The following is a 20081-nucleotide window of genomic DNA, read 5'->3' as shown; positions in this document are numbered from 1 at the left end:
GGCAAACTCCAGCCTGGCTTTTTTATGTCTCGGGGTAAGAAGTGGGGTCTTCCTGGGTCTCCTACCATACAGTCCCTTTTCATTCAGACGCCGACGGATAGTACGGATTGACACTGTTGTACCCTCGGACTGCAGGGCAGCTTGAACTTGTTTGGATGTTAGTCGAGGTTCTTTATCCAACATCCGCACAATCTTGCGTTGAATTATCTTGTCAATTTTTCTTTTCCATCCACATCTAGGGAGGTTAGCCACAGTGCCATGGGCTTTAAACTTCTTGATGACACTGCGCACGGTAGACACAGGAACATTCAGGTCTTTGGAGATGGACTTGTAGCCTTGAGATTGCTTATGCTTCCTCACAATTTGGTTTCTCAAGTCCTCAGACAGTTCTTTGGTCTTCTTTCTTTTCTCCATGCCCACTGTGGTACACACAAGGACACAGGACAGAGGTTGAGTCAACTTTAATCCATGTCAACTGGCTGCAAGTGTGATTTAGTTATTGCCAACACCTGTTAGGTGCCACAGGTAAGTTACAGGTGCTGTTAATTACACAAATTAGAGGAGCATCACATGATTTTTCAAATAGTGCTAATACTTTTGTCCACCCTCTTTATGTTTGGTGTGGAATTATATCCAATTTGGCTTTAGGACAATTCTTTTTGTGTTTTTTCATTTAAGACAAATTAAATGAAGATAATAATAACAAAGAATTTGTGTTTGCAATCATTTTCAGGAAGAAACTGGAGTATTATCTGACACAATTGCAGAGGTGTCAATATTTTTGGCCACAACTAAGTCATTAGTGATTTTAGTTAGGGCAGTTTCAGTTGAGTGATGCGGTCGGAAGCCAGATTGTAACCGGTCAAAGAGGGAACAGGAGGAGAGGAGGGAGGACAGTTCAAGATATACATGCTGTTCCAGTAGTTTTGAGGCGTAAGGGAGAAGAGATATTGGGCGATATTTAGACACAGAGGATTGGTCAAGGGAGGGCTTTTTGAGGATGGGTGTGATTGAGGCATGTTTGAAGGATGAGGGAAAGACACCATTTGTAAGTGAAAGGTTGAAAAGGCGTGTAAGAGATGGGATGAGGAATGTGGCCAAATTAGGGATGAGGTGAAACGGGAGTGGATCGAGGGCACAAGGGGTGAGGTGTGATCTTGACAGAAGGGTGGAGAGCTGATCTTCTGTCATGGTGGAGAAGCTGGCTTTTGCAGAACAGGGCTGAGCGGCTAAGAGGGGCATTGGGGGCTGCGGACCAACGTTTTGTCTGATCGTGTCGATCTTCTGCTTAAAGAAGGAGGCAAAGTCTACAGCAGAAATGAGAGGAGGGGGAGGAGGTGTTGTGGGACGAAGTAGAGAATTGAAAGTGCTGAAGAGCTGTTTAGGGTTCTGAGACAGGGAGGATATGAGAGATGCAAAGTAAGTTTGTTTTGCGGCAGACAGCGGGGACTTAAAGCTGACAAGGGACTGCTTGTATGAGTTGAAGTGCTCAGTGGAATGATTTAGCCATTTAGTGTTAGTGTTTAGTGTTAGATTTAGTGTTCAGCCAATATCATTGCTAAAATGTCTCACTGCTTCAGGCAGTTTTAATCAAGTAAATTTTTTTATTTTCCTTAAGTTACACATATACAAATATCATTCTCAACCCAAAGTGTTTAACCATCCCCCCCCAACATTTGTTATTCATAATACCATATAGATATACGACCATACAAAACAAAATAAATTGGGCTGGTTAAGACCAGCCAAGTCGAAAGGCACACAGCCGATTGGCATTTGTAACGTTATTTTAGTTGCTATGGATAGCGATTCCATAGCAACTAAAACAAATCTACAGTTGTGCTCAAAAGTTTACATAGCCCAGCAGAATTTTTGCCTTCTTGGTCTTTTTTCAGAGAATATGAATCATAACACCAAAACGTTTTCTCCCCTCATTGTTAGTGGTTGGGTGAAGCCATTTATTGTCAAACTACTGTGTTTTCTCTTTTTAAATCATAATGATAACCCAAAACATCCAAATGACCCAGATCAAAAGTTAACATACCCTGGTGATTTTGGCCTGATAACATGCACAGAAGATGACACAAATGGCTTTGAATGGCTACTAAAGGTAACATCCTCACCTGTGACATATGCCAGGAAAATTGTTTGGGATGCAAAGAAAAACCCACAAACAACATCAGCTGAAATACTGGACACTCTGAAAACTAGCTGTGTGGCTGTTTCAATATGCACAAGGAGGCACTTGAAGAAAAAATGGGCTGCATGGTTGAGTCACCAGAAGAAAGCCATTACTGCGCAAATGTCACAAAGAATCTTGCCTACAATACGCAAAACAGCACATAGACAAGCCTCAAAACTTCTGGAACAAGGTAATTTGGAGTGATGAGACCAAAATTGAACTTTTTGTCCACAACCATAAACATTACATTTGGAGAGAGGTCAATAAGGCCTATGATGAAAGGAACACCATTCCTACTGTAAAGCATGGAGGTGGATCGCTGATGTTTTGGGGATGTGCGAGCTACAAAAGGCACAGAGAACTATTAATCAAATTTTACTTTTTCACAGACCAAAATTAATTATTTAGATATCACTTTAATAGGTTGCCTGGAATACAAAAACCGTGTTAATACATTTATACAGGAAACCCACTGATGCAAACCATTTTTTGGAAGCCCACTATTGTCATGCAAAACACGTGGTTCATAACATCCCACTAGGAGAGCTAAAACGGATTAAAAGGAATTGTTCATCTCCAACCACGTTCAATAAAGAATCCCAAAATAGTCTTGAGTAGGTTACAATCTAGAGGCTATCCGCAGTGGTGTCTAACTAATGCTAGAGCAATTGTAGATCAAATATATAGAAAAGATTTGATGGATCATGATAAAAATCTTATCCCCCCCCCCCCCCCAAAAAAAAAAAAAAAAAAAAAAAAAAAAAGGCAATCGCCAGAGTAATACACCAGTTACTTTTACTACTGACTATAGTCCACAGTTTAATTGTTAAGGTTATTAAAGAAAAAAAGCCGGATTACTTACCGGTAATGCTCTTTTAATGAGTCCACGACAGCACCCACTGGAGGTATCGGATCCGCCCATTTGGGACAGGAAACCCTACAGGAAAGTTAAAAGGGGCGGTCCGCCTTTCCTCCTCAGTTTTACGTTTCAGAGTACCAGAAGGACCGCCAAGGATTAGGCAATGTTCTCTTATTTTAACATCTTTCTTATCCATTATTTGGTTGATATACTTTAACTATTGATATCTTTAGGGAGGGAAGTGAGCGGGTGCTGTCGTGGACTCATTAAAAGAGCATTACCGGTAAGTAATCCGGCTTTTTACTCTTCGCCACGACAGCACCCACTGGAGAGATTCCAGAGACCATCACCTGGGTGGGACCACCGTGCCAAGGACAGTCCTGCCAAAGCTTAAGTCAGAGGTTGATGAAAGATCAAGTCTATAGTGGTTATAGAAGGTAGAAGGGGATGACCAAACTGCCGCCTTACATATAGTTTCAATCGGAACATCTCCCTTTTCCGCCCAAGAAGTTGCCATTGCCCTGGTGGAATGCGCCCTGATGTTCCCTGGAGGATCTTCGTTTTTTGCGGAGTAGGCTAAACGAATGGCCTCTCTGATCCACCGGGAAATGGTGCTCTTCGTGACTCCATACCCCTTCTTACAGCCCTGAAATGAAACAAATAGGGCCCTACTCTGCCTCCAACTGTTGGACCTCTCAATATATTTTAGGACAGTTCTTTTGACGTCCAGAGTATGGAACTTCTGCTCTTCCGGAGTAGAGGGATCTTTATAGAAGGTTGGGAGGAGTATCTCCTGAGATCTATGGTATTTTGTTGCCACTTTTGGCAGGTAGGCAGGGTCTGGTTTTAATACCAATCTGTCTTGGTATTCTTGAAAAAAAGGTGGATCTATTGACAAGGCCTGGATATCACCCACTCTTCTAGCTGAGGTCAGTGCTACCAAGAGGGCCATTTTAAGTGCTAAGTATTTGAAGGGTATTGTGTCGATCGGCTCAAAGGGGTCTACCGTTAGGGCGTCTAAGACAAGATTTAGATCCCATGTAGGGACTGAGGGTATGTGGATTGGAGCTATTCGTTCACATGCTGTAATGAATCGAGTTATCCACTTGTTGCCTGCTATATTATGGCCATATAGTGCTCCTAATGCCGATATTTGTACTCTTAGCGTATTTACTGCTAAGCCTAAGTCTTTCCCTTTCTGCAGAAATTCCAAGATTGGGATTATCGGAACTTCTGCTGTATGGAGGTACTGTATGGAATTGAAGAAATTTTTTCCATATTCTAGTGTAAATTTGGGTTGTGGACTGTTTTCTACTTTGTAGTAGTGTAGTAATTAAAGACTCAGAGAATCCTCTTGTCCTCAATAACTGCCTCTCAAATTCCACGCCATCAAGTGCAAGCTGACCACTTGAGGGTGGAAAAAGGGGCCTTGGGAGAGTAGGTTGGGAGTCGAAGGAAGGACCCAAGGATCTGTTATTGACATAATTTGCAGCCACGAAAACCACGGTCTTTTTGGCCAGAACGGTGCTATTAAGATTATCCTTGCTTTGTCGTCTCTGATCTTCCGAATTACTTGAGGTAGGAGGATCAATGGAGGGAACGCATACGCCAGGTTGAAATTCCATGGAGCTAGAAGGGCGTCTAGTATGTCTGGGTGATCTGATGGAGATAGGGAGGCAAATGTTTTTATCTGCCTGTTCTCCTTTGTGGCGAAAAGGTCCACCTCGGGTTGTCCCCATAGGGCTACTATGTCCCTGAAGACCTTCTGATTGAGGCACCACTCTCCTTGCCGTAGAGTGTGTCGGCTTAGGAAGTCTGCCTTTTGATTGCTCTCGCCTCTGATATGAAGAGCCGAGAGGGACAAAAAATAGTTTTCTGCTAAGTTTAAAATTCTTGCCGCTGAAGACATCAGAGTCTCTGATCGAGTTCCTCCTTGTCTGTTTATATAGGCCACTGTGGTGGTGTTGTCCGATAGGATCCTGACATGCTTCTGTTGGAGCTGCGGAAGGAAGTTGTATAGAGCATAGAACACTGCAGTCAGTTCTTTTAAATTGGATGAGTACTCGCATTCCTCTCTATTCCACCTTCCCTGATGAAACCCATTCTCCATGTGGGCTCCCCAGCCCTGGGGACTGGCATCGGTGGTTACGATACAGGATGGAACTATAACCCATGGAACTCCTGAACATAAATGGTCATCATCTAACCACCACTCTAGAGAAGTCAAGACTTCTTGTGACAGGGTTATTTTGCTCTGTAAATGACCACTATGTCGCTTATCCTCTTGGAGGATCTGGTGTTGTAGTGTACGGACATGGTACTGGGCCCACCGGACTGCCGGGGTGCAAGAATTTAGTGATCCTAATAGTGACATTGCTCCTCTCAAGGACACCCGTGGTCTATCTATAGCTGCTCGTATTTTTTGTTTCGTGAGGGTGATTTTTACCTGAGGTAGTAGACATCTCTGGGTCAAGGAATCTAGTTGAAATCCTAGAAATGTCTGGAGAGATTGTGGATCGAGTCTGGACTTTCGGATATTGATGATCCAGCCAAGGCTCTGAAAAGAGGAGATTGCGTCAGTCACGCGTTCGGTACATTGTTTGACTGAATTCCCAATTATTAAGAAGTCGTCTAAATACGGCACGATCAGTGTGTCCTTTTGGCGAAGGTAGGCCATCACTTCTGCCATCACCTTGGGTAAATATTCTTGGTGCCGTGGAAAGCCCGAAGGGCATGGCCGCGTATTGGAAATGACGAATCCTGCCCTCGACTTCGACTCTTAGGTATTTCTGGAATCTATTGTGAATAGGGAGATGATAATAAGCATCTTTTAAATCAATCCCTGCCATTACGCAATTTGGGAAAAGAAGCTTTATAGTGGATCTAATTGATTCCATTTTGAAGTTATAATTTTTTATAAATGAATTAAGCTTCTTTAATGGTTCTAAACGTACCGTCTGGTTTAGAAACCAAAAACAGGGGAGAGTAAAAGCCTCTACCCTCTTGTTCCTCAGGGACGTCAACTAAAACTTTTTTAGCTAGTAGGACTCGAATCTCATCTTCGAGAGCCTTTTGCTGAACTGAGGAATTAAGGCGAGTTATAACAAAGAATTCATAAGGGATCTGAAGGAATTCAATCTTTATTCCTTCCTTGATTATGTTCAAAATCCATGGGCTTAACGTAATTTGTTCCCATTTGGTAACAATTTTTAATCTACCCCCAACTGGTGGGTCTAAACTCTTAATTTTTATCTCTCCTGTATGTTGGCCCTCTGAAGATGGTACCCTTCTGCTTTTCGTCTTTCGTGGCCCATCTATTCGTTCTGTCCGACTGTCTTCTCCCGAATGGCCGTCTCTTAAAGGTTTTCCTATAAAACGGAATGGGAGAATCACTGAAGGCCTTTTTCCTCGGCGAGAATTTCGTCTAAGGCTTTCCCGAAGAGGAACTCACCCTCGCATGGGGTTGCACTAATTTTGGATTTTGATTGTGCGTCCCCTTTCCAGCTTTTTACCCACAGCGCGCGTCTGGCGTTATTCACCAGGGCTGCCGACCTCGCTGCCAGTCTTAGGGTGTCCGCTGAAGCATCTGCCATAAAGGCAGCTGCACCTCTTATCAACGGGATGGCTGCACGCAGTTTCTCCCTTGACACTCTTTGCTCGATCTGCTGATCTAATTGATCTAGCCATACCAGCATTGATCTAGCAGTACATGTGCTGGCTATTGCGGGTTTGAATACCCCGGTGGTGGACTCCCAGGACCTTTTGAGCGAAGATTCTGCCTTTCGGTCTAATGGGTCTGCTAACAATCCTGCGTCCTCGACCGGGATCGAGGTCTGTTTGGAAGTGGAGGCTATGACGGCATCCACCTTTGGTATTTTAGTCCATTTCAATAGGTCTTCATCAGTGAACGGATACTTCCGTTTTGAGGCTGATGGAAGAAAACCCCTCTGGTTGTGTTTTTCCCACTCTCTTTTGATGAGGTCCTTAATTGCCGGTATCACCGGAAATGATCTCCTCTTTTTTTCTGCCAATCCCGCAAACATAATGTCCTGCGCGGTTTGGGCTCCCCTTTCCTCTTCACACCCCATAGTATTTCTAACCGCTTTTACTAGGTTATCTACGCTGTCCAGTGGAAAACATGCGCGTCCTTCCATCTCCGAGGATGACGATGAGGACGTGAATGCGGAGCCTGAATTTAACTCCTGTTCTTCCTCTGACTCTGAACTAACAACGACCTGTTTCTTATGACTGGACTCTGAGGGAGTGCTGGCGCGGTTGATGGCTTGTATCTCCTCCCTAATTATGGCTCGGATATCTTTAGAAGATATTGTCGACCCCTGCCTGGTCTCTTTCATGCATTGTTCGCAGAGTTTTTTGGGGTAGGAGTCAGGGAGAGGCTCTGAACATAATGCGCATTCTTTATGTTTAGTTTTTTCTTTTTTCTTTGACTGAAGTGGGAGGTCAAAGGTAAAGAGAGGGGGGGGGAGGAGGAGGTTAGCTTAATAGGTAGAGTATATACTTTGCACACTCACCCAGTGAAGCTTAATACCGGGTCGGATGGCTGAGACGGTCTGGATCTGGTTTCTGCTGCCTCGCTCCTGCGGGCAGTCTCTGTCCTGGCACTGCGGTCCCTGGTGGAATTGCCCCCAGCTGAATCCCCTGCTGGGGCCTGCGACTCCGTGGGGGACGACATGGTTCCATCGTTGCAGCGCTGTTTTATCTTCACTCCTGTCGTGCCCCCCGGAAGTCGCCCTGTGTCAGGGCGCATGCGCCGCGTCATCGCCATCCTACCCCGGAAGTTCAACCATTACTTCCGGGGTATAGGAGCGTCGGGCGCCGGCCGGCTCCTGCGCCACCGCTACTCACACGCGCGGTTCGCGCGCTCATGGCTTCACCTCCCACGCTGTATCTCCACCGATGGGGGGGGGGGTGTTCTGCCTCCGGATGCCAGACCGGCCCGCTCCCTGGTAAGACCGGGCGGCCCTCCCCGGACCCGGTCATCACCGTTATGCCACCAGACGAGGGGGGAACCGTCAAACGGAATCTCCCCCGACGCTGCTTCCGGACCGCAGCCCCTGCCGTTCCCGAGGAGACCGCACAGGCGGATGCATGGCCCAGGTAAGATCCTGCAGGATCCTGCTCCATTTGGAACAGGAAACCAAAACTGAGGAGGAAAGGCGGACCGCCCCTTTTATCTTTCCTGTAGGGTTTCCTGTTCCAAATGGGCGGATCCGATACCTCCAGTGGGTGCTGTCGTGGCGAAGAGTAAAAAAAAGTACCGATTTTATATCAGGACAGGAAACTAGATATTATAAAAGACACTGGATTGCGTTTTTCTGCCAAAAAAAGCACCCATGTTGGGTGGAACTCTCTCTCTCCTTCCTTTTTTCGACTAAATAAAAATACATATAAAACATGGCTAGATGTCAAAGGATCTTATAAATGTGGTTCACATCTGTGTAAAACTTGTACACACATAAATAAAACCGCCACTTTTTTTCCTCCAAATCCTCAGTTTCCACCTTTCCTATTAAAAGTTATATCAACTGCCATACAGAAGGTGTTTACCTAATAGAGCGTAGACTGTGCAACCTACAATATGTGGGCTGCACTATAGGGCAATTGTTAAGGCGAGTGAGGAGACATCTGTCTGATGCCAGCAGTCAGACTACACACAATACAGGGTGGGCCATTTATATGGATATTCCTAAATAAAATGAGAATGGTTGGTGATGTCAACTTCCTGTTTGTGGCACATTAGTATATGGGAGGGTGCAGAAACTTTTCAAGATGAGTGGTGACCATTTTGAAGTCGGCCATTTTGGATCCAACTTTATTTTTTCCAATGGGTAGAGGGTCATGTGACTCAAACTTATTGAGAATTTCACAAGAAAAACAATGGTGTGATTGATTTTAACGTAACTTTATTCTTTCATGGAGTTATTTACAAGTTTATGACCACTTATAAAATGTGTTCAAAGTGCTGCCCATTGCGTTGGATTGTCAATGCAACCCTCTTCTCCCACTCTTGACACAATGATAGCAACACCGCAGAAAAAATGCTAGTCTAAGGGGGTCAGATTCCTTGTAGAAATAGGTGGTCCTACAAAGTATTGACTCAGGGGGGCTGAATACAAATGCACGTTAACTATTTAGAAAGTCATGTATTTACTTTACGCTTCACAAATACTTGCTTCTTTGTGTTGATATATCACATCCAATTCAAATACATTTTAAGTTTGCGAGTGTAACGTAAAAGAAGGAAAGAAAAAAAAAAAAAAAAAAAAAAGAAGGGGGAACAGTTCAGAGGGGGTATTAATACTTTTTCGAAGTACTGTACACCAAGTAAAAACTGCATACTGAAAATTACATATTTACCATTCACAATCCTGGCGACTCTCCAAAGTCTGAGTAAGATTAACAGGCCCACTGCACTGAAAAAGTCTTCCCGAGTTAAAAAGACCACATCGATGATAAATGATATTATAACAATAACTGCATCAAAAACCTCAAACTTGTGGTGGAAGAATTCCAGTCGAAAGGCATATAGTTTACCAGCAATTTCCAGCAGAAAAAAGGACAATACAGAAACACTCAAATAATGGAAAATCTGGAGGGAAAGAAGAATAGTGAAAACAAAAAACACATTTTATACGGAGCCAAAATCACAAATAAATACAACATATACACAAGCCAGATACAAAACTCCCTGCCTAGCATTGTGTAGGCCCAACCCGTGCCAGCAGAACGGCATGGAGCCCACAAGATCTTTGTAGATGTCCTGTGCCATCTGTCATAAAGATCCTATAATGCAGAAGATCCCATAAAGTTGCCAAGTGGTGCCTCCATGAGTCATTTTTGTGTTTCTAGCATATCCAATATTGGACAGAAAATATTGTTAACAAATAATTTGACAAAGGTTTTAATGTTATGGCTGAATTACGCCTTCAACAGTCATGTATTCTACATGGATTTTAGGAATGGTCTCTTTTTTTTTTTACCCCCACCCAGAATGAGTGTAGTCTGTAATGCACATAATCATGTACAAGAAGCATGAGGGCCTCTAAAAAGGTACTCTAAGTTAGAATTAAAGATAAGACTGCCAAGAAAGTGGATGGACTTCAAAAAAAAAATAAATAAATATTGCACACTTACTGTATATAATTTCTTGAAATTTAATTTCAGGCCCCAAAACTGAGGCTGCACTACTGAGACTTAAACCACCGTCTGTATCAATGTCCCTCACGCGTGCATATGATGCATTAACCATGAATCAAGTACATGACAGGGAAACCTCTGAACCTTCAGTGTTTGATGCACATTGAAAGACCTTGTTTAAAAACTAGACTTTCCAGAATTTTTTAGGACATGCTATTAACAATTGACAGATACGTGGTGGGCCCCAAAACTATCCAGACAATTCAGATCTGGTATCCTCATTGGATAACCAAATGTATTACAAAAACATAAAACTTAATTTGGGGTGTCCAGCACGATTGTACAAGTCACCAGTGCAGTGGACATGATAATACAGAATAGGACTACTATTCAATTAAATCAGCAGAATTATTCCAATACTGACTTTTGTGCTGGGACAATGCCCAACATGTTAGTCTTTGAATAACTGGGCTCTAAGCTTTTCCAGTGATAAGTATAAAATCTAAAGGGTTTTGGAAACTGCAGTCGAATAAGGTAGGTCCTTACCTCTGGTACAATGTGGTCAACCTTCTCTTCTAATAGTTCCAAGTCCAAAAGGACCTCAATAAGAACAAACAAAGCATCCAAGATAACCAGACATACAATAAGAATCTGTAAAAACAGTGAAATATCAGTTAGAGACAAAAGGGGCTTTTCACATTATCTCAACTTTTGTCAAGGTAAACACCAACAAATAGGTATACTAACACCAGAAAAATCCCCTTCTCAAATCAGTAAGTTTTCCTCACGGGAAATAATAACAGCTATACTCACTTCTGGTGCCTTTCCAGCAGTACTGGCACTGGCTATCACAGGACTCACGCGACATTAAGTCAAGTGACCCCTGTGGCGAGTCAGTGGCCATTTCACTCTCCCCTTCTCCGGACAAAAATCAGACATCTGGAAGAAGTGAGAGCAGTCACAGCAATGAAAGGAGGGAGGACCCAAAGCAGACACAGCTCAAAAGGCCCAGTAGAAGAGTATATCTGTTGTTATTCTAAAGGGTGAAATATACTGATTGAGATTGGGTTGGCCAAGTAGTGGACAAACTTTAAAATTAAAGTATACAATAGTTACATTACTTGAATATGTCTTAAAGTTAAGACAGAAGTTATGTTTTAGGTCATGGAAACAAAAGAAAAATGCTTGGGGGGAAAAAAAAAAAAAAAAAAAAAAAAAAAAAAGTCTCATGACTTTCAAAGTTGTTAAAGAAAAAAAAAAAGTTATAACGGAACAGCACAATACCAATAAGTGGGTGCACAAGCCTCCTCGACAAAGCATCCAATACTTGCCCCAATCCAGACAGAGGAAAAAATGAAGGCAGAACTCCATAGACTTAGATGAAAAAAATGTGTTTAATTTCAAACCCACAAGGTGTGGCAACGTTTCGGCTCACACTGAGCCTTTCTCAAGCAGGGATCTACATACACACACACACACACACACAGACGTAAATATACATGATTTTTATAATATTATATTTTTTTTTTTCTCTGCAGACAGGAAATATTTTATTCTATACAGTATAACTTACATGAAACTTGTGGCAACCGAAGAGCCATTTTAGAGCATCTCTGAACGTATACGAAGAGGTAAATGGATGGGGAGTCTTTTGAGGCTCTTCTACTGGCTGCTTCTCTTCATCTTCTTTCCACTGACTTTCATTATGATTGTCACCAACAGAAGTGAAATGCTTCAGGTACTTGGACATGACGACAGCCAATTGTTCATCACTCGGAGCAGAAGGACTGAAGTGGTGTAATGCTACACCTGTCTAGAAGATCTGGGAGAGAAGCAGTTTCACGTTTACAAAACACACATACCAGTGAAAAAAGTGGGGAGGTTACGAAGCACAACAGCTGAGGAACTGACCAATCGCAAACTTTTCCACATCATTAAGCTTTATATATGCACCCAACAAATTGTGTGGCTTTAAAATTAAAGAAAAAAAAAAACAATCCTCCGCTTACCCTTTATCTTAATGACTGCTTCCTGCAAAATTATGTACTTGGAAAACCCCTGGCACAGTTTCCATTAAAGAAATTCTCTCGGCATAATCCATGATAAATCCACGTCATAAAAGATTATGACCAATTTGTCACAGTTCTCATTGTACTGGGCATAGAACCATAAGCACACGGCAGAACGGAGCATGGCGTGTGTGCCTAATGGCGCCTATGTCGCATTTATAGTATCCTAGGACTAATGAGACATACCATGGAAATGAACATGCCATTAGTTTATCCCCCTAACAGATTCATACGCAACTCACTGAGGCATGTATTAAAAAGGCAATTTTACCAAGCTTTAAAAAATGACTACAATCATGAACAATTCTGAAATTAATGGGGTCTTGAGATTTTATGGTTATTATCTGATTAATATTGTGTATTTTGTAATTATAATATAGTTCCAGTGTCGGCAGCCCAGTGACTCGGTGGTTAGCACTCTGCAGCCTTGCAACACTGGGGTCCTGGGTTCAAATCCCACCAATGACAACATCTGTGTGATCTGTGGATATGTTTTTGCATGGGTTTCATCCCACACTCCAAAGTTAAGGGAATTTTGATTGTAAGCCTCAATGGGGACAGTGATTATAATGTTGCTATAGAAGCCAGTAAAATTGGCACAATATTCTGAGTCAGTTCCTGTTTATTTCCTTTCTCAACACTCTGCAATCACTCTAAAAGCTGTGGCTTCAATGCACATAAGGTTTTGTTGCAGTAGACATATTATAAGTGGCAAAGTTTTTGGAAAAGGCTTTTCTAACCTTGCAAGATACGACACGACACATTTTAGTCCTTGACACAAAAAGTAAAAATGCAATTGTGTGAACTGTTTTTCTACGCACAGTTGAAAAGAGAAAAAACAAAAAAAAAGAAAACCTGTTACAGAATCTGCACACTACATATAACGACACAAGTGTGTGGAATTAGATTTCTGCACTCCATGAAAAGGACTTCCTCTATATAGGAAGAGCAGACACGTACACAGCAGTTCCAGTAGGAAAACTACACATAATGCCTTTGTAGTTGGTTCTCAATGCAGCGGTGTTAAGATTCTGCACTGAAAATCCACACAAATTTAGAGCACAACAATTTCATAACTCCATCTACATGTACCGAAAAATATCAGCACAAAATTCAGATTCTGTGGAATTTATTATCAACCACATGCCAATCATGTTGTGGGTAGGTGGGTTGTTACCCCTTTTGAAAGCACGGCTGGTGAAATCCACAGCATGTGGTTCAGACGAGTAGCTAATTTATTAATTTTTTTTTTCGTATAACATCCAGTTTTATATGAACAATTTAATAAATAACGGGCAAAACATTTTCCCTTCTTAATTGTGATGGATCTGTGAAAAGCGCATAATGATCCAAAATTTGGATGAAATTGGTGCAGAGTTTTTTTTGGCTTTGTTTTTTTTTTTTTTTTAACTCCCGGAGGCATTTTTGTTTTTGCATTTTCATTTTTTGCTCCCCTTCTTCCCAGAGCCATAAACTTTATTTTTTGGTCAATATGGCCATGTGAGGGCTTGATTATTTGCAGAACGAGTTGTACTTTTGAACGACACCATTGCTTTTAACATATCACGTACTGAAAAATGGGAAAAAAAAATTCCAAGTGCAGTGAAATTGCAAACAAAAGTGCAATTCCACAATTGTTTTCGTTATGTTTTTTTACTATGTTCACTGAAGGCTAAAACTGACCTGCCATTAAGATTCTCCAGGTCAATACGAGTTCATAGACACCAAACATGTCTAGGTTTTTTATATTTGTGGTTAAAAAAAAAAAAAAAAAGAAATCCGAACTTTGATTAACCCCTTACCTACAATGGACGTAATATTCCGTCCATGTGACCCTGGACCTAATTTCCATGGACGGAATATTACGTCACAGCGATCAGCGGCGCCCACGTGGTGAGCGCCATTGATCGTGGCCGGGTGTCAGCTGATTATCACAGCTGACACCCGACACGTTAACCCCTTGCACACCGCGATCAAACACGATCGCGGTGTACCGGGGGTTAGAGGGAAGCATCGGCATCCGTGCTTCCCTGAGCCCCCCACGGCAGCGCAATGTGCAGCGCTGCTGCGGGGGGCTCCTTTCCTGCAGGTCCCCGGATCCAATATGGCGGAGGGGACCTCCGGGGGCCTGCAGGAAGCTGGCTTCCTCAGTGCCTGCAAGGCGCAGGCATGAGGAAGCCTTTTTGGCTGCCTGTGACAGATCGCTGATCTGTCACAGTGATCTGTCACAGGACAGTTATGTCCCCCCTGGGACATTGTAATAAAATAAAAAAAAAATATATATATATATATATATATATATATATATATATATATATATATAAAAAAAAAAAAAGTGTAAAAATAATTTTAAGAAAAAATTGCTAAATAAAAAGAAAATAAAAAAAAATATTCCCCAATAAATTCATTTTTTGGAAAAAAAAACAAAAAAAAAACCCAATAAAAGTACACATATTTGGTATTGCCGCGTCCGTAACGACCTGCCCTATAAAACTGTCCCAATAGTTAACCCCTTAAGCGAACCCCTTAAAAAATAATAAAAAACGAAGCAAAAAATAATGATTTATTATCATACCGCCGAACAAAAAGTGCAATAACGCGCGATCAAAAAGACACATATAAATATCCATGGTACCGCTGAAAACATCATCTTGTCCCGCAAAAAACGAGCTGCCACACAGCATCATCAGCGAAAAAACAAAAAAGTTATAGCTCGCAGAATAAAGTGATGCAAAAATAATTTTTTATATAAAATTGTTTTCATAGCATAAAAGCGCCAAAACATAAAAAAACGACCTAAATGAGGTATCGCTGTAACCATACTGACCCGAAGAATAAAACCGCCTTATAAATTTTACCGCACCCGGAACGGAGTAAACGCACCACCCAAAAGAAATTCATGAAACGCTGGTTTTTGTAAATTCTGCGTCCCAAAAACCAAAATAAAAAGCGATCAAAAAATGTCACGTGCCCGAAAATGGTACCAATAAAAACGTCAACTCGTCTCCCAAAAAATAAGACCTCACATGACTCGGTGGGTCAAAATATGGAAAAATTATAGCTCTCAATATGTGGTGATGCAAAAACTATTTTTACAATAAAAAGTGTCTTTTAGCGTGACAGCTGCCAAACATAAAAACCGCCGTAAATCAAACCCCCCGTTATCACCCCCTTAGTTAGGGAAAAATAATAAAATAAAAAGAAAAATGTATTTATTTCCATTTTCCCATTAGGGCTAGCGTTAGGGCTAGGATTAGGGGTGTGTTGGAGTTAGGGTTGGAGTTAGAATTAGGGGTTTCCACTGTTTGGGCACATCAGGTGCTCTCCAAATGCAACATGGTGTCTGATCTCAATTCCAGCCAATTCTGCATTGAAAAAGTCAAATGGTGCTCCTTCCAAACTCTGCCATGTGCCCAAACAGTGTTTTACCCCCACATATGGGGTATCAGCCTACTCAGGACAAATTGCAAAACAACTTTTGGGGTCCAATTTCTCCTGTTACCCTTAGGAAAATAAAAAATTGGGGGCAAAAATATCATTTTTGTGGAAAAAAATGATTTTTTTATTTTCACGCCCGGGCGTTATAAACTTCTGTGAAGCACTTGGGGGTTCAAAGTGCTCACCACACATCTAGATAAGTTCCTTAGGGCGTCTAGTTTCCAAAATGGGGTCACTTGTGGGGAGTTTCAATAGTTTAGGTACATCAGGGGCTCTCCAAACGCACACGACACCCGCAGACCATTCCATCAAAGTCTGCATTCCAAAACGTCACTACTTCCCTTCCGAGCCCCGACGTGTGCCCATACAGTAGTTTTCTCCCACACATGAGGTATCAGCGTACTCAGGACAAATTGGACAACAACTTTTGGGGTCCAATTTCTCCTGGTACCATTGGGAAAATAAAAAAGTTGGTGACTAAAAGATCATGCTTGTGGAAAAAATACGATTTTTTTATTTTCACGCCCAGGCATTATAAACTTCTGTGAAGCCCTTGGGGGTTCAAAGTTCTCACCACACATCTAGATAAGTTCCTTGGGGGGTCTAGTTTCCAAAATCGTGTCATTTGTGGGGGGGTTTCCACTGTTTTGGTACATCAGGGGCTTTCCAAACGCGACATGGTGTCCGATCTCAATTCCAGCCAAAAACGTGAAATGGCGCTGCTTCCCTTCCGAGCTCTGCCATGCGCCCAAATAGTGGTTTACCCCCACATGTGGGGTATCAGCGTACTCAGGACAAATTGCACAATAACTTTTAGGGTCCTGCTACCCTTGGTAAAATGAAAATTGGGGGTGAAAAGATCATTTTTGTGGAAAAAAATATGATTTTTTTAATTGTACCGCTGTACGTTATAAACTTCTGTGAAGCCCTTGTGGGTTCAAAGTTCTCACCACACATCTAGATAAGTTCCTTGGGGGGTCTAGTTTCCAAAATGGTGTCACTTGTGGGGGGTTTCCACTGTTTTGGTACATCAGGGGTTTTCCAATCGCGACATGGTGTCCGATCTCAATTCCAGCCAAAAACGTCAAATGGCGCTCCTTCCAAGCTCTGCCTTGCGCCCAAACAGTGGTTTACCCCAACATGTGGGGTATCAGCGTACTCAGGACAAATTGCACAATAACTTTTGCAGTCCAATTTCTCCTGTTACCCTTGGTAAAATAAAAAAAATTGAACCTGAAGTATTTTTTTTGTGAAAAAAAGTTAGATGTTCATTTTTTTTTAAATATTCAAAAAAAATTCCTGTGACGCACCTAAAGGGTTAATAAACTTCTTGTATGTGGTTTTGAGCACCTTAAGGGGTGCAGTTTTTAGAATGGTGTCACTTTTGGGTATTTTCTATCATATACACCCCGCAAAGTGGCTTCAAATGTGATGTGGTCCGTAAAAATAAAATGGTGTTGCAAAAATGAGAAATCGCTGGTCAATTTTTAACCCTTATAACTTCCTAACAAAAAAAAAAATTTGGTTCCAAAATTGTGCTGATGTAAAGTAAACATGTGGGAAATGTTACTTATCAAGTTTTTTTGTGTGCCATATCTCTGTGATTTAAGGGCATAAAAATTCAAATTTGGAATATTGCGAAATTTTAACATTTTTTGCCAAATTTCCGTTTTTTTCACAAATAAACGCAAGTTATTTGAATGAAATTTTACCACTAACATGAAGTACAATATGTCACGAGAAAGCAATGTCAGAATCACCGGGATCCATGGAAGCGTTTCAGAGTTATTACCTCATAAAGGGACAGTGGTCAGAATTGTAAAAATTGGCCCGGGAGTTAAACGTGCAAACCACCCTTGGTAGTGAAGGGGTTAAAAAAAAATTGCACAATTTTCCCGATACCCGTAGCGTCTCCATTTTTCGTGCTCTCAGGTTCAGCGAGGGCTTATTTTTTTGCACACTGAGCGGATGTTTTTAAAGATACCATTTTGATGCAGATACAGTCTTTATTGCCCGTTATTGCATTTTAAAGCAATGTTGCGGCGACCAAAAAAATGTAACTCTGGCGTTTTGACTTTTCTTGCTACGCCGTTTAGCGATCAGGTTAACCCTTTTTTTATTGATACTTCAGGCAATTCTGATCGTGGCAATACCAAATATGTGTAGGTTTGATTTTTTTGATCCTTTTATTTTGAATGGGGCGAAAGAGAGGGGGATTTGAACTTTTAGATTTTTAAAAACTTTTTTACTTTTGGCATGCTTCAATAGTCTCATGGGAGACTAGAAACTGCCATAACCCGATTGGCTCTGCTACATACAGGTGATCAGATAGCCTGTATGTAGCAGAATTGCTATGAGCGCCGACCACCGGATGTCGCTCAAAGCAATCTGGCATTGACAATGAAAGAGGTCTGCAGGAGACCTCCGGTTGTCATGCCAACCCATCAGAAACCTGCTGACATTTGCCAGGAAAGATGTGGGCTCAACGCCGGAGACCACATCAAAGGGAAGGTGTCCGACATCGGCGTACTATTACATCCGATGTTGGAAAGGGGATAAACTATGCAAAACTACCCTATTAGTTCACATAAATGTTTTTGCACGCAGACCACCACATTGACTTGCTACCAAAAGTGCTCATTTTGCTCTTCAGTTTTCTCTGCACAATTCTTGAGTCTCTGCAAAAGTCTATTGGGGGATTGGGGCAGCTAGTTCAGGAGTTGAAGAGAGGAATGATAAATGACAAGGACAAGATACTTACAGTTTCTACATAAAGCAGAAAGAATAAACTGGGGAGAGGCAAAGCGAGCTATTGTAAGTACACAGTGCTATATAATATGATAACTGCAATATATTAAGAGTATAAAAACTTTGATGGGAAGAGGGCTTCTTTCACTACTGATAACTCGGGTTAGATAAATCTGGTCCAATATTGAATCTAAAGCCCCCGTCACACACAGCGATCTCACTAGCAAGATCGCTGCTGAGTCACAAGTTTTGTAACGCAACAGCGATCTCACCAGCGAGATCGCTGTGTGTGACACTTACCAGCGACCGGCCCCCTGCCGGGTATCGATGATCGCTAATCGTTACTCAGACGCGTCCGCTCTTCGCCAGTCGTTACACTGGCTGCCAATTCATTACAGGGTACAATTCAAAGTACTTGTTCTCACCCACAAAGCTCTCCACAGTGCGGCACCCCCTTACATCTCCTCCCTCATTTCTGTCTATCGGCCTAACCGACCGCTGCGCTCTGCAAATGACTTTCGACTAACCTCTGCCCTAATCCGTACCTCCCACTCCCGACTCCAAGACTTCTCCCGTGCTGCGCCAATCCTCTGGAATGCTCTACCCCAAGATATTAGGACCATCCACAATTTGCATAGTTTTAGGCGCTCGCTCAAAACACATTTGTTCAGAGCGGCCTATCACATTCAGTAATCAAAGTCATGTTTGTGTGTGTGTAGCCCATTCACTATCTCCATCTAACCCCCACCCCCTGAAGATGGCTGGACCGTCATTGTAAATACATCATTGTAAATACAAACCTGTGCTTTGTATCTTCCCCACCTCATTGTAGATTGTAAGCTCCACGAGCAGGGTCGTCTTATTTCGCTTTAATTATTGTATTGTTAACATTGTTACTTATGACTGTTGTGTTTGAAACTGTTCAACTGTAAAGCGCTGCGGAATATGTTGGCGCTATATAAATAAAGATTATTATTATTATTATCATCCTGGAATGGCCAGGACATTTTTTTGATCGCTGTTCTCCCGCTGGCCAGCACGCATCGCTGCGTGTGGCAGGCTGGAGAGCAACGATCAGCGAGCTGGCGCTGGTAATTAAAGGTACACATCGGGTTCCTAAGCGGCGCGCAGAAACCCAATGTGTACCTTAGTTACAGCGTGCTGGTGCAGGGAGCTGGTAACCAAGGTACACATCGGGTTTCTAAGTGCCGCGCGCCTCTTAGAAACCCGATGTGTACCTTGGTTACCAGCTTCCTGCACCAGCGCGCTGGTAACTAAGGTACACAGTGGGTAACTAAGCGACGTGCGTCGCTTGTTACCCGCGTGTTGCTGGTGAAGCTGCCTGTTTGGCAGCTCACCAGCGATCATGTAGCGACACACCAGCGATCATGACAAGGTCATATCGTTGTCGGGATCGCTGGTGCGTCGCTATGTGTGACGGGGCCCTAAGAATCCAGGATAAGATATGGCTATGAGCAGCCAGGATATGCAGTACCAGTCAAAAGTTTGGACACACCTGTTTATGCAATGGTTTTCCAGGCTCTTTAAACCCAAGATTCCCTTCAAAGTACTTTTTTTTTTTTTACATTGTTAAAAAGCCAAGGGGGAGTAATGCCATCAAACAGCT

The 20081-nt window shown here is 42.3% G+C and overlaps 2 protein-coding genes across 3 annotated transcripts in view; one reads left to right on the top strand and one right to left on the bottom strand.

The window, feature by feature from the left end:
- The window catches only part of HVCN1 (hydrogen voltage gated channel 1), a 36646-nt gene extending 24697 nt beyond the window's left edge, over positions 1 to 11949 (bottom strand). Inside the window, exons 1-3 of the mRNA XM_073565462.1 lie at positions 11773 to 11949; positions 10746 to 10850; positions 9420 to 9651 (exon numbers count right to left, since the gene is read on the bottom strand). Coding sequence (XP_073421563.1) covers positions 9420 to 9651; positions 10746 to 10850; positions 11773 to 11949 — 514 coding nt within the window. The remainder of the gene's footprint in view (positions 1 to 9419; positions 9652 to 10745; positions 10851 to 11772) is intronic.
- Positions 1 to 12878, top strand: part of TCTN1 (tectonic family member 1) — a 135922-nt gene extending 123044 nt beyond the window's left edge. For both annotated transcript variants that reach the window (XM_073565432.1, XM_073565373.1), the window contains one exon: positions 11738 to 12878. In XM_073565432.1, coding sequence (XP_073421533.1) covers positions 11738 to 11767 — 30 coding nt within the window. In that variant the 3' untranslated portion in view covers positions 11768 to 12878. The remainder of the gene's footprint in view (positions 1 to 11737) is intronic.
- The last annotated feature ends 7203 nt before the right edge of the window (positions 12879 to 20081 follow it).

Source organism: Dendrobates tinctorius, unplaced genomic scaffold, assembly GCF_039654945.1.
Source record: "Dendrobates tinctorius isolate UK_male_01 unplaced genomic scaffold, ASM3965494v1 ptg000003l, whole genome shotgun sequence".
NCBI classification, from domain to species: domain Eukaryota; kingdom Metazoa; phylum Chordata; class Amphibia; order Anura; family Dendrobatidae; genus Dendrobates; species Dendrobates tinctorius.
The sequence above is the reverse complement of the archived record's forward strand: the minus strand, read 5'-3'. Positions and strand labels throughout refer to the sequence as shown.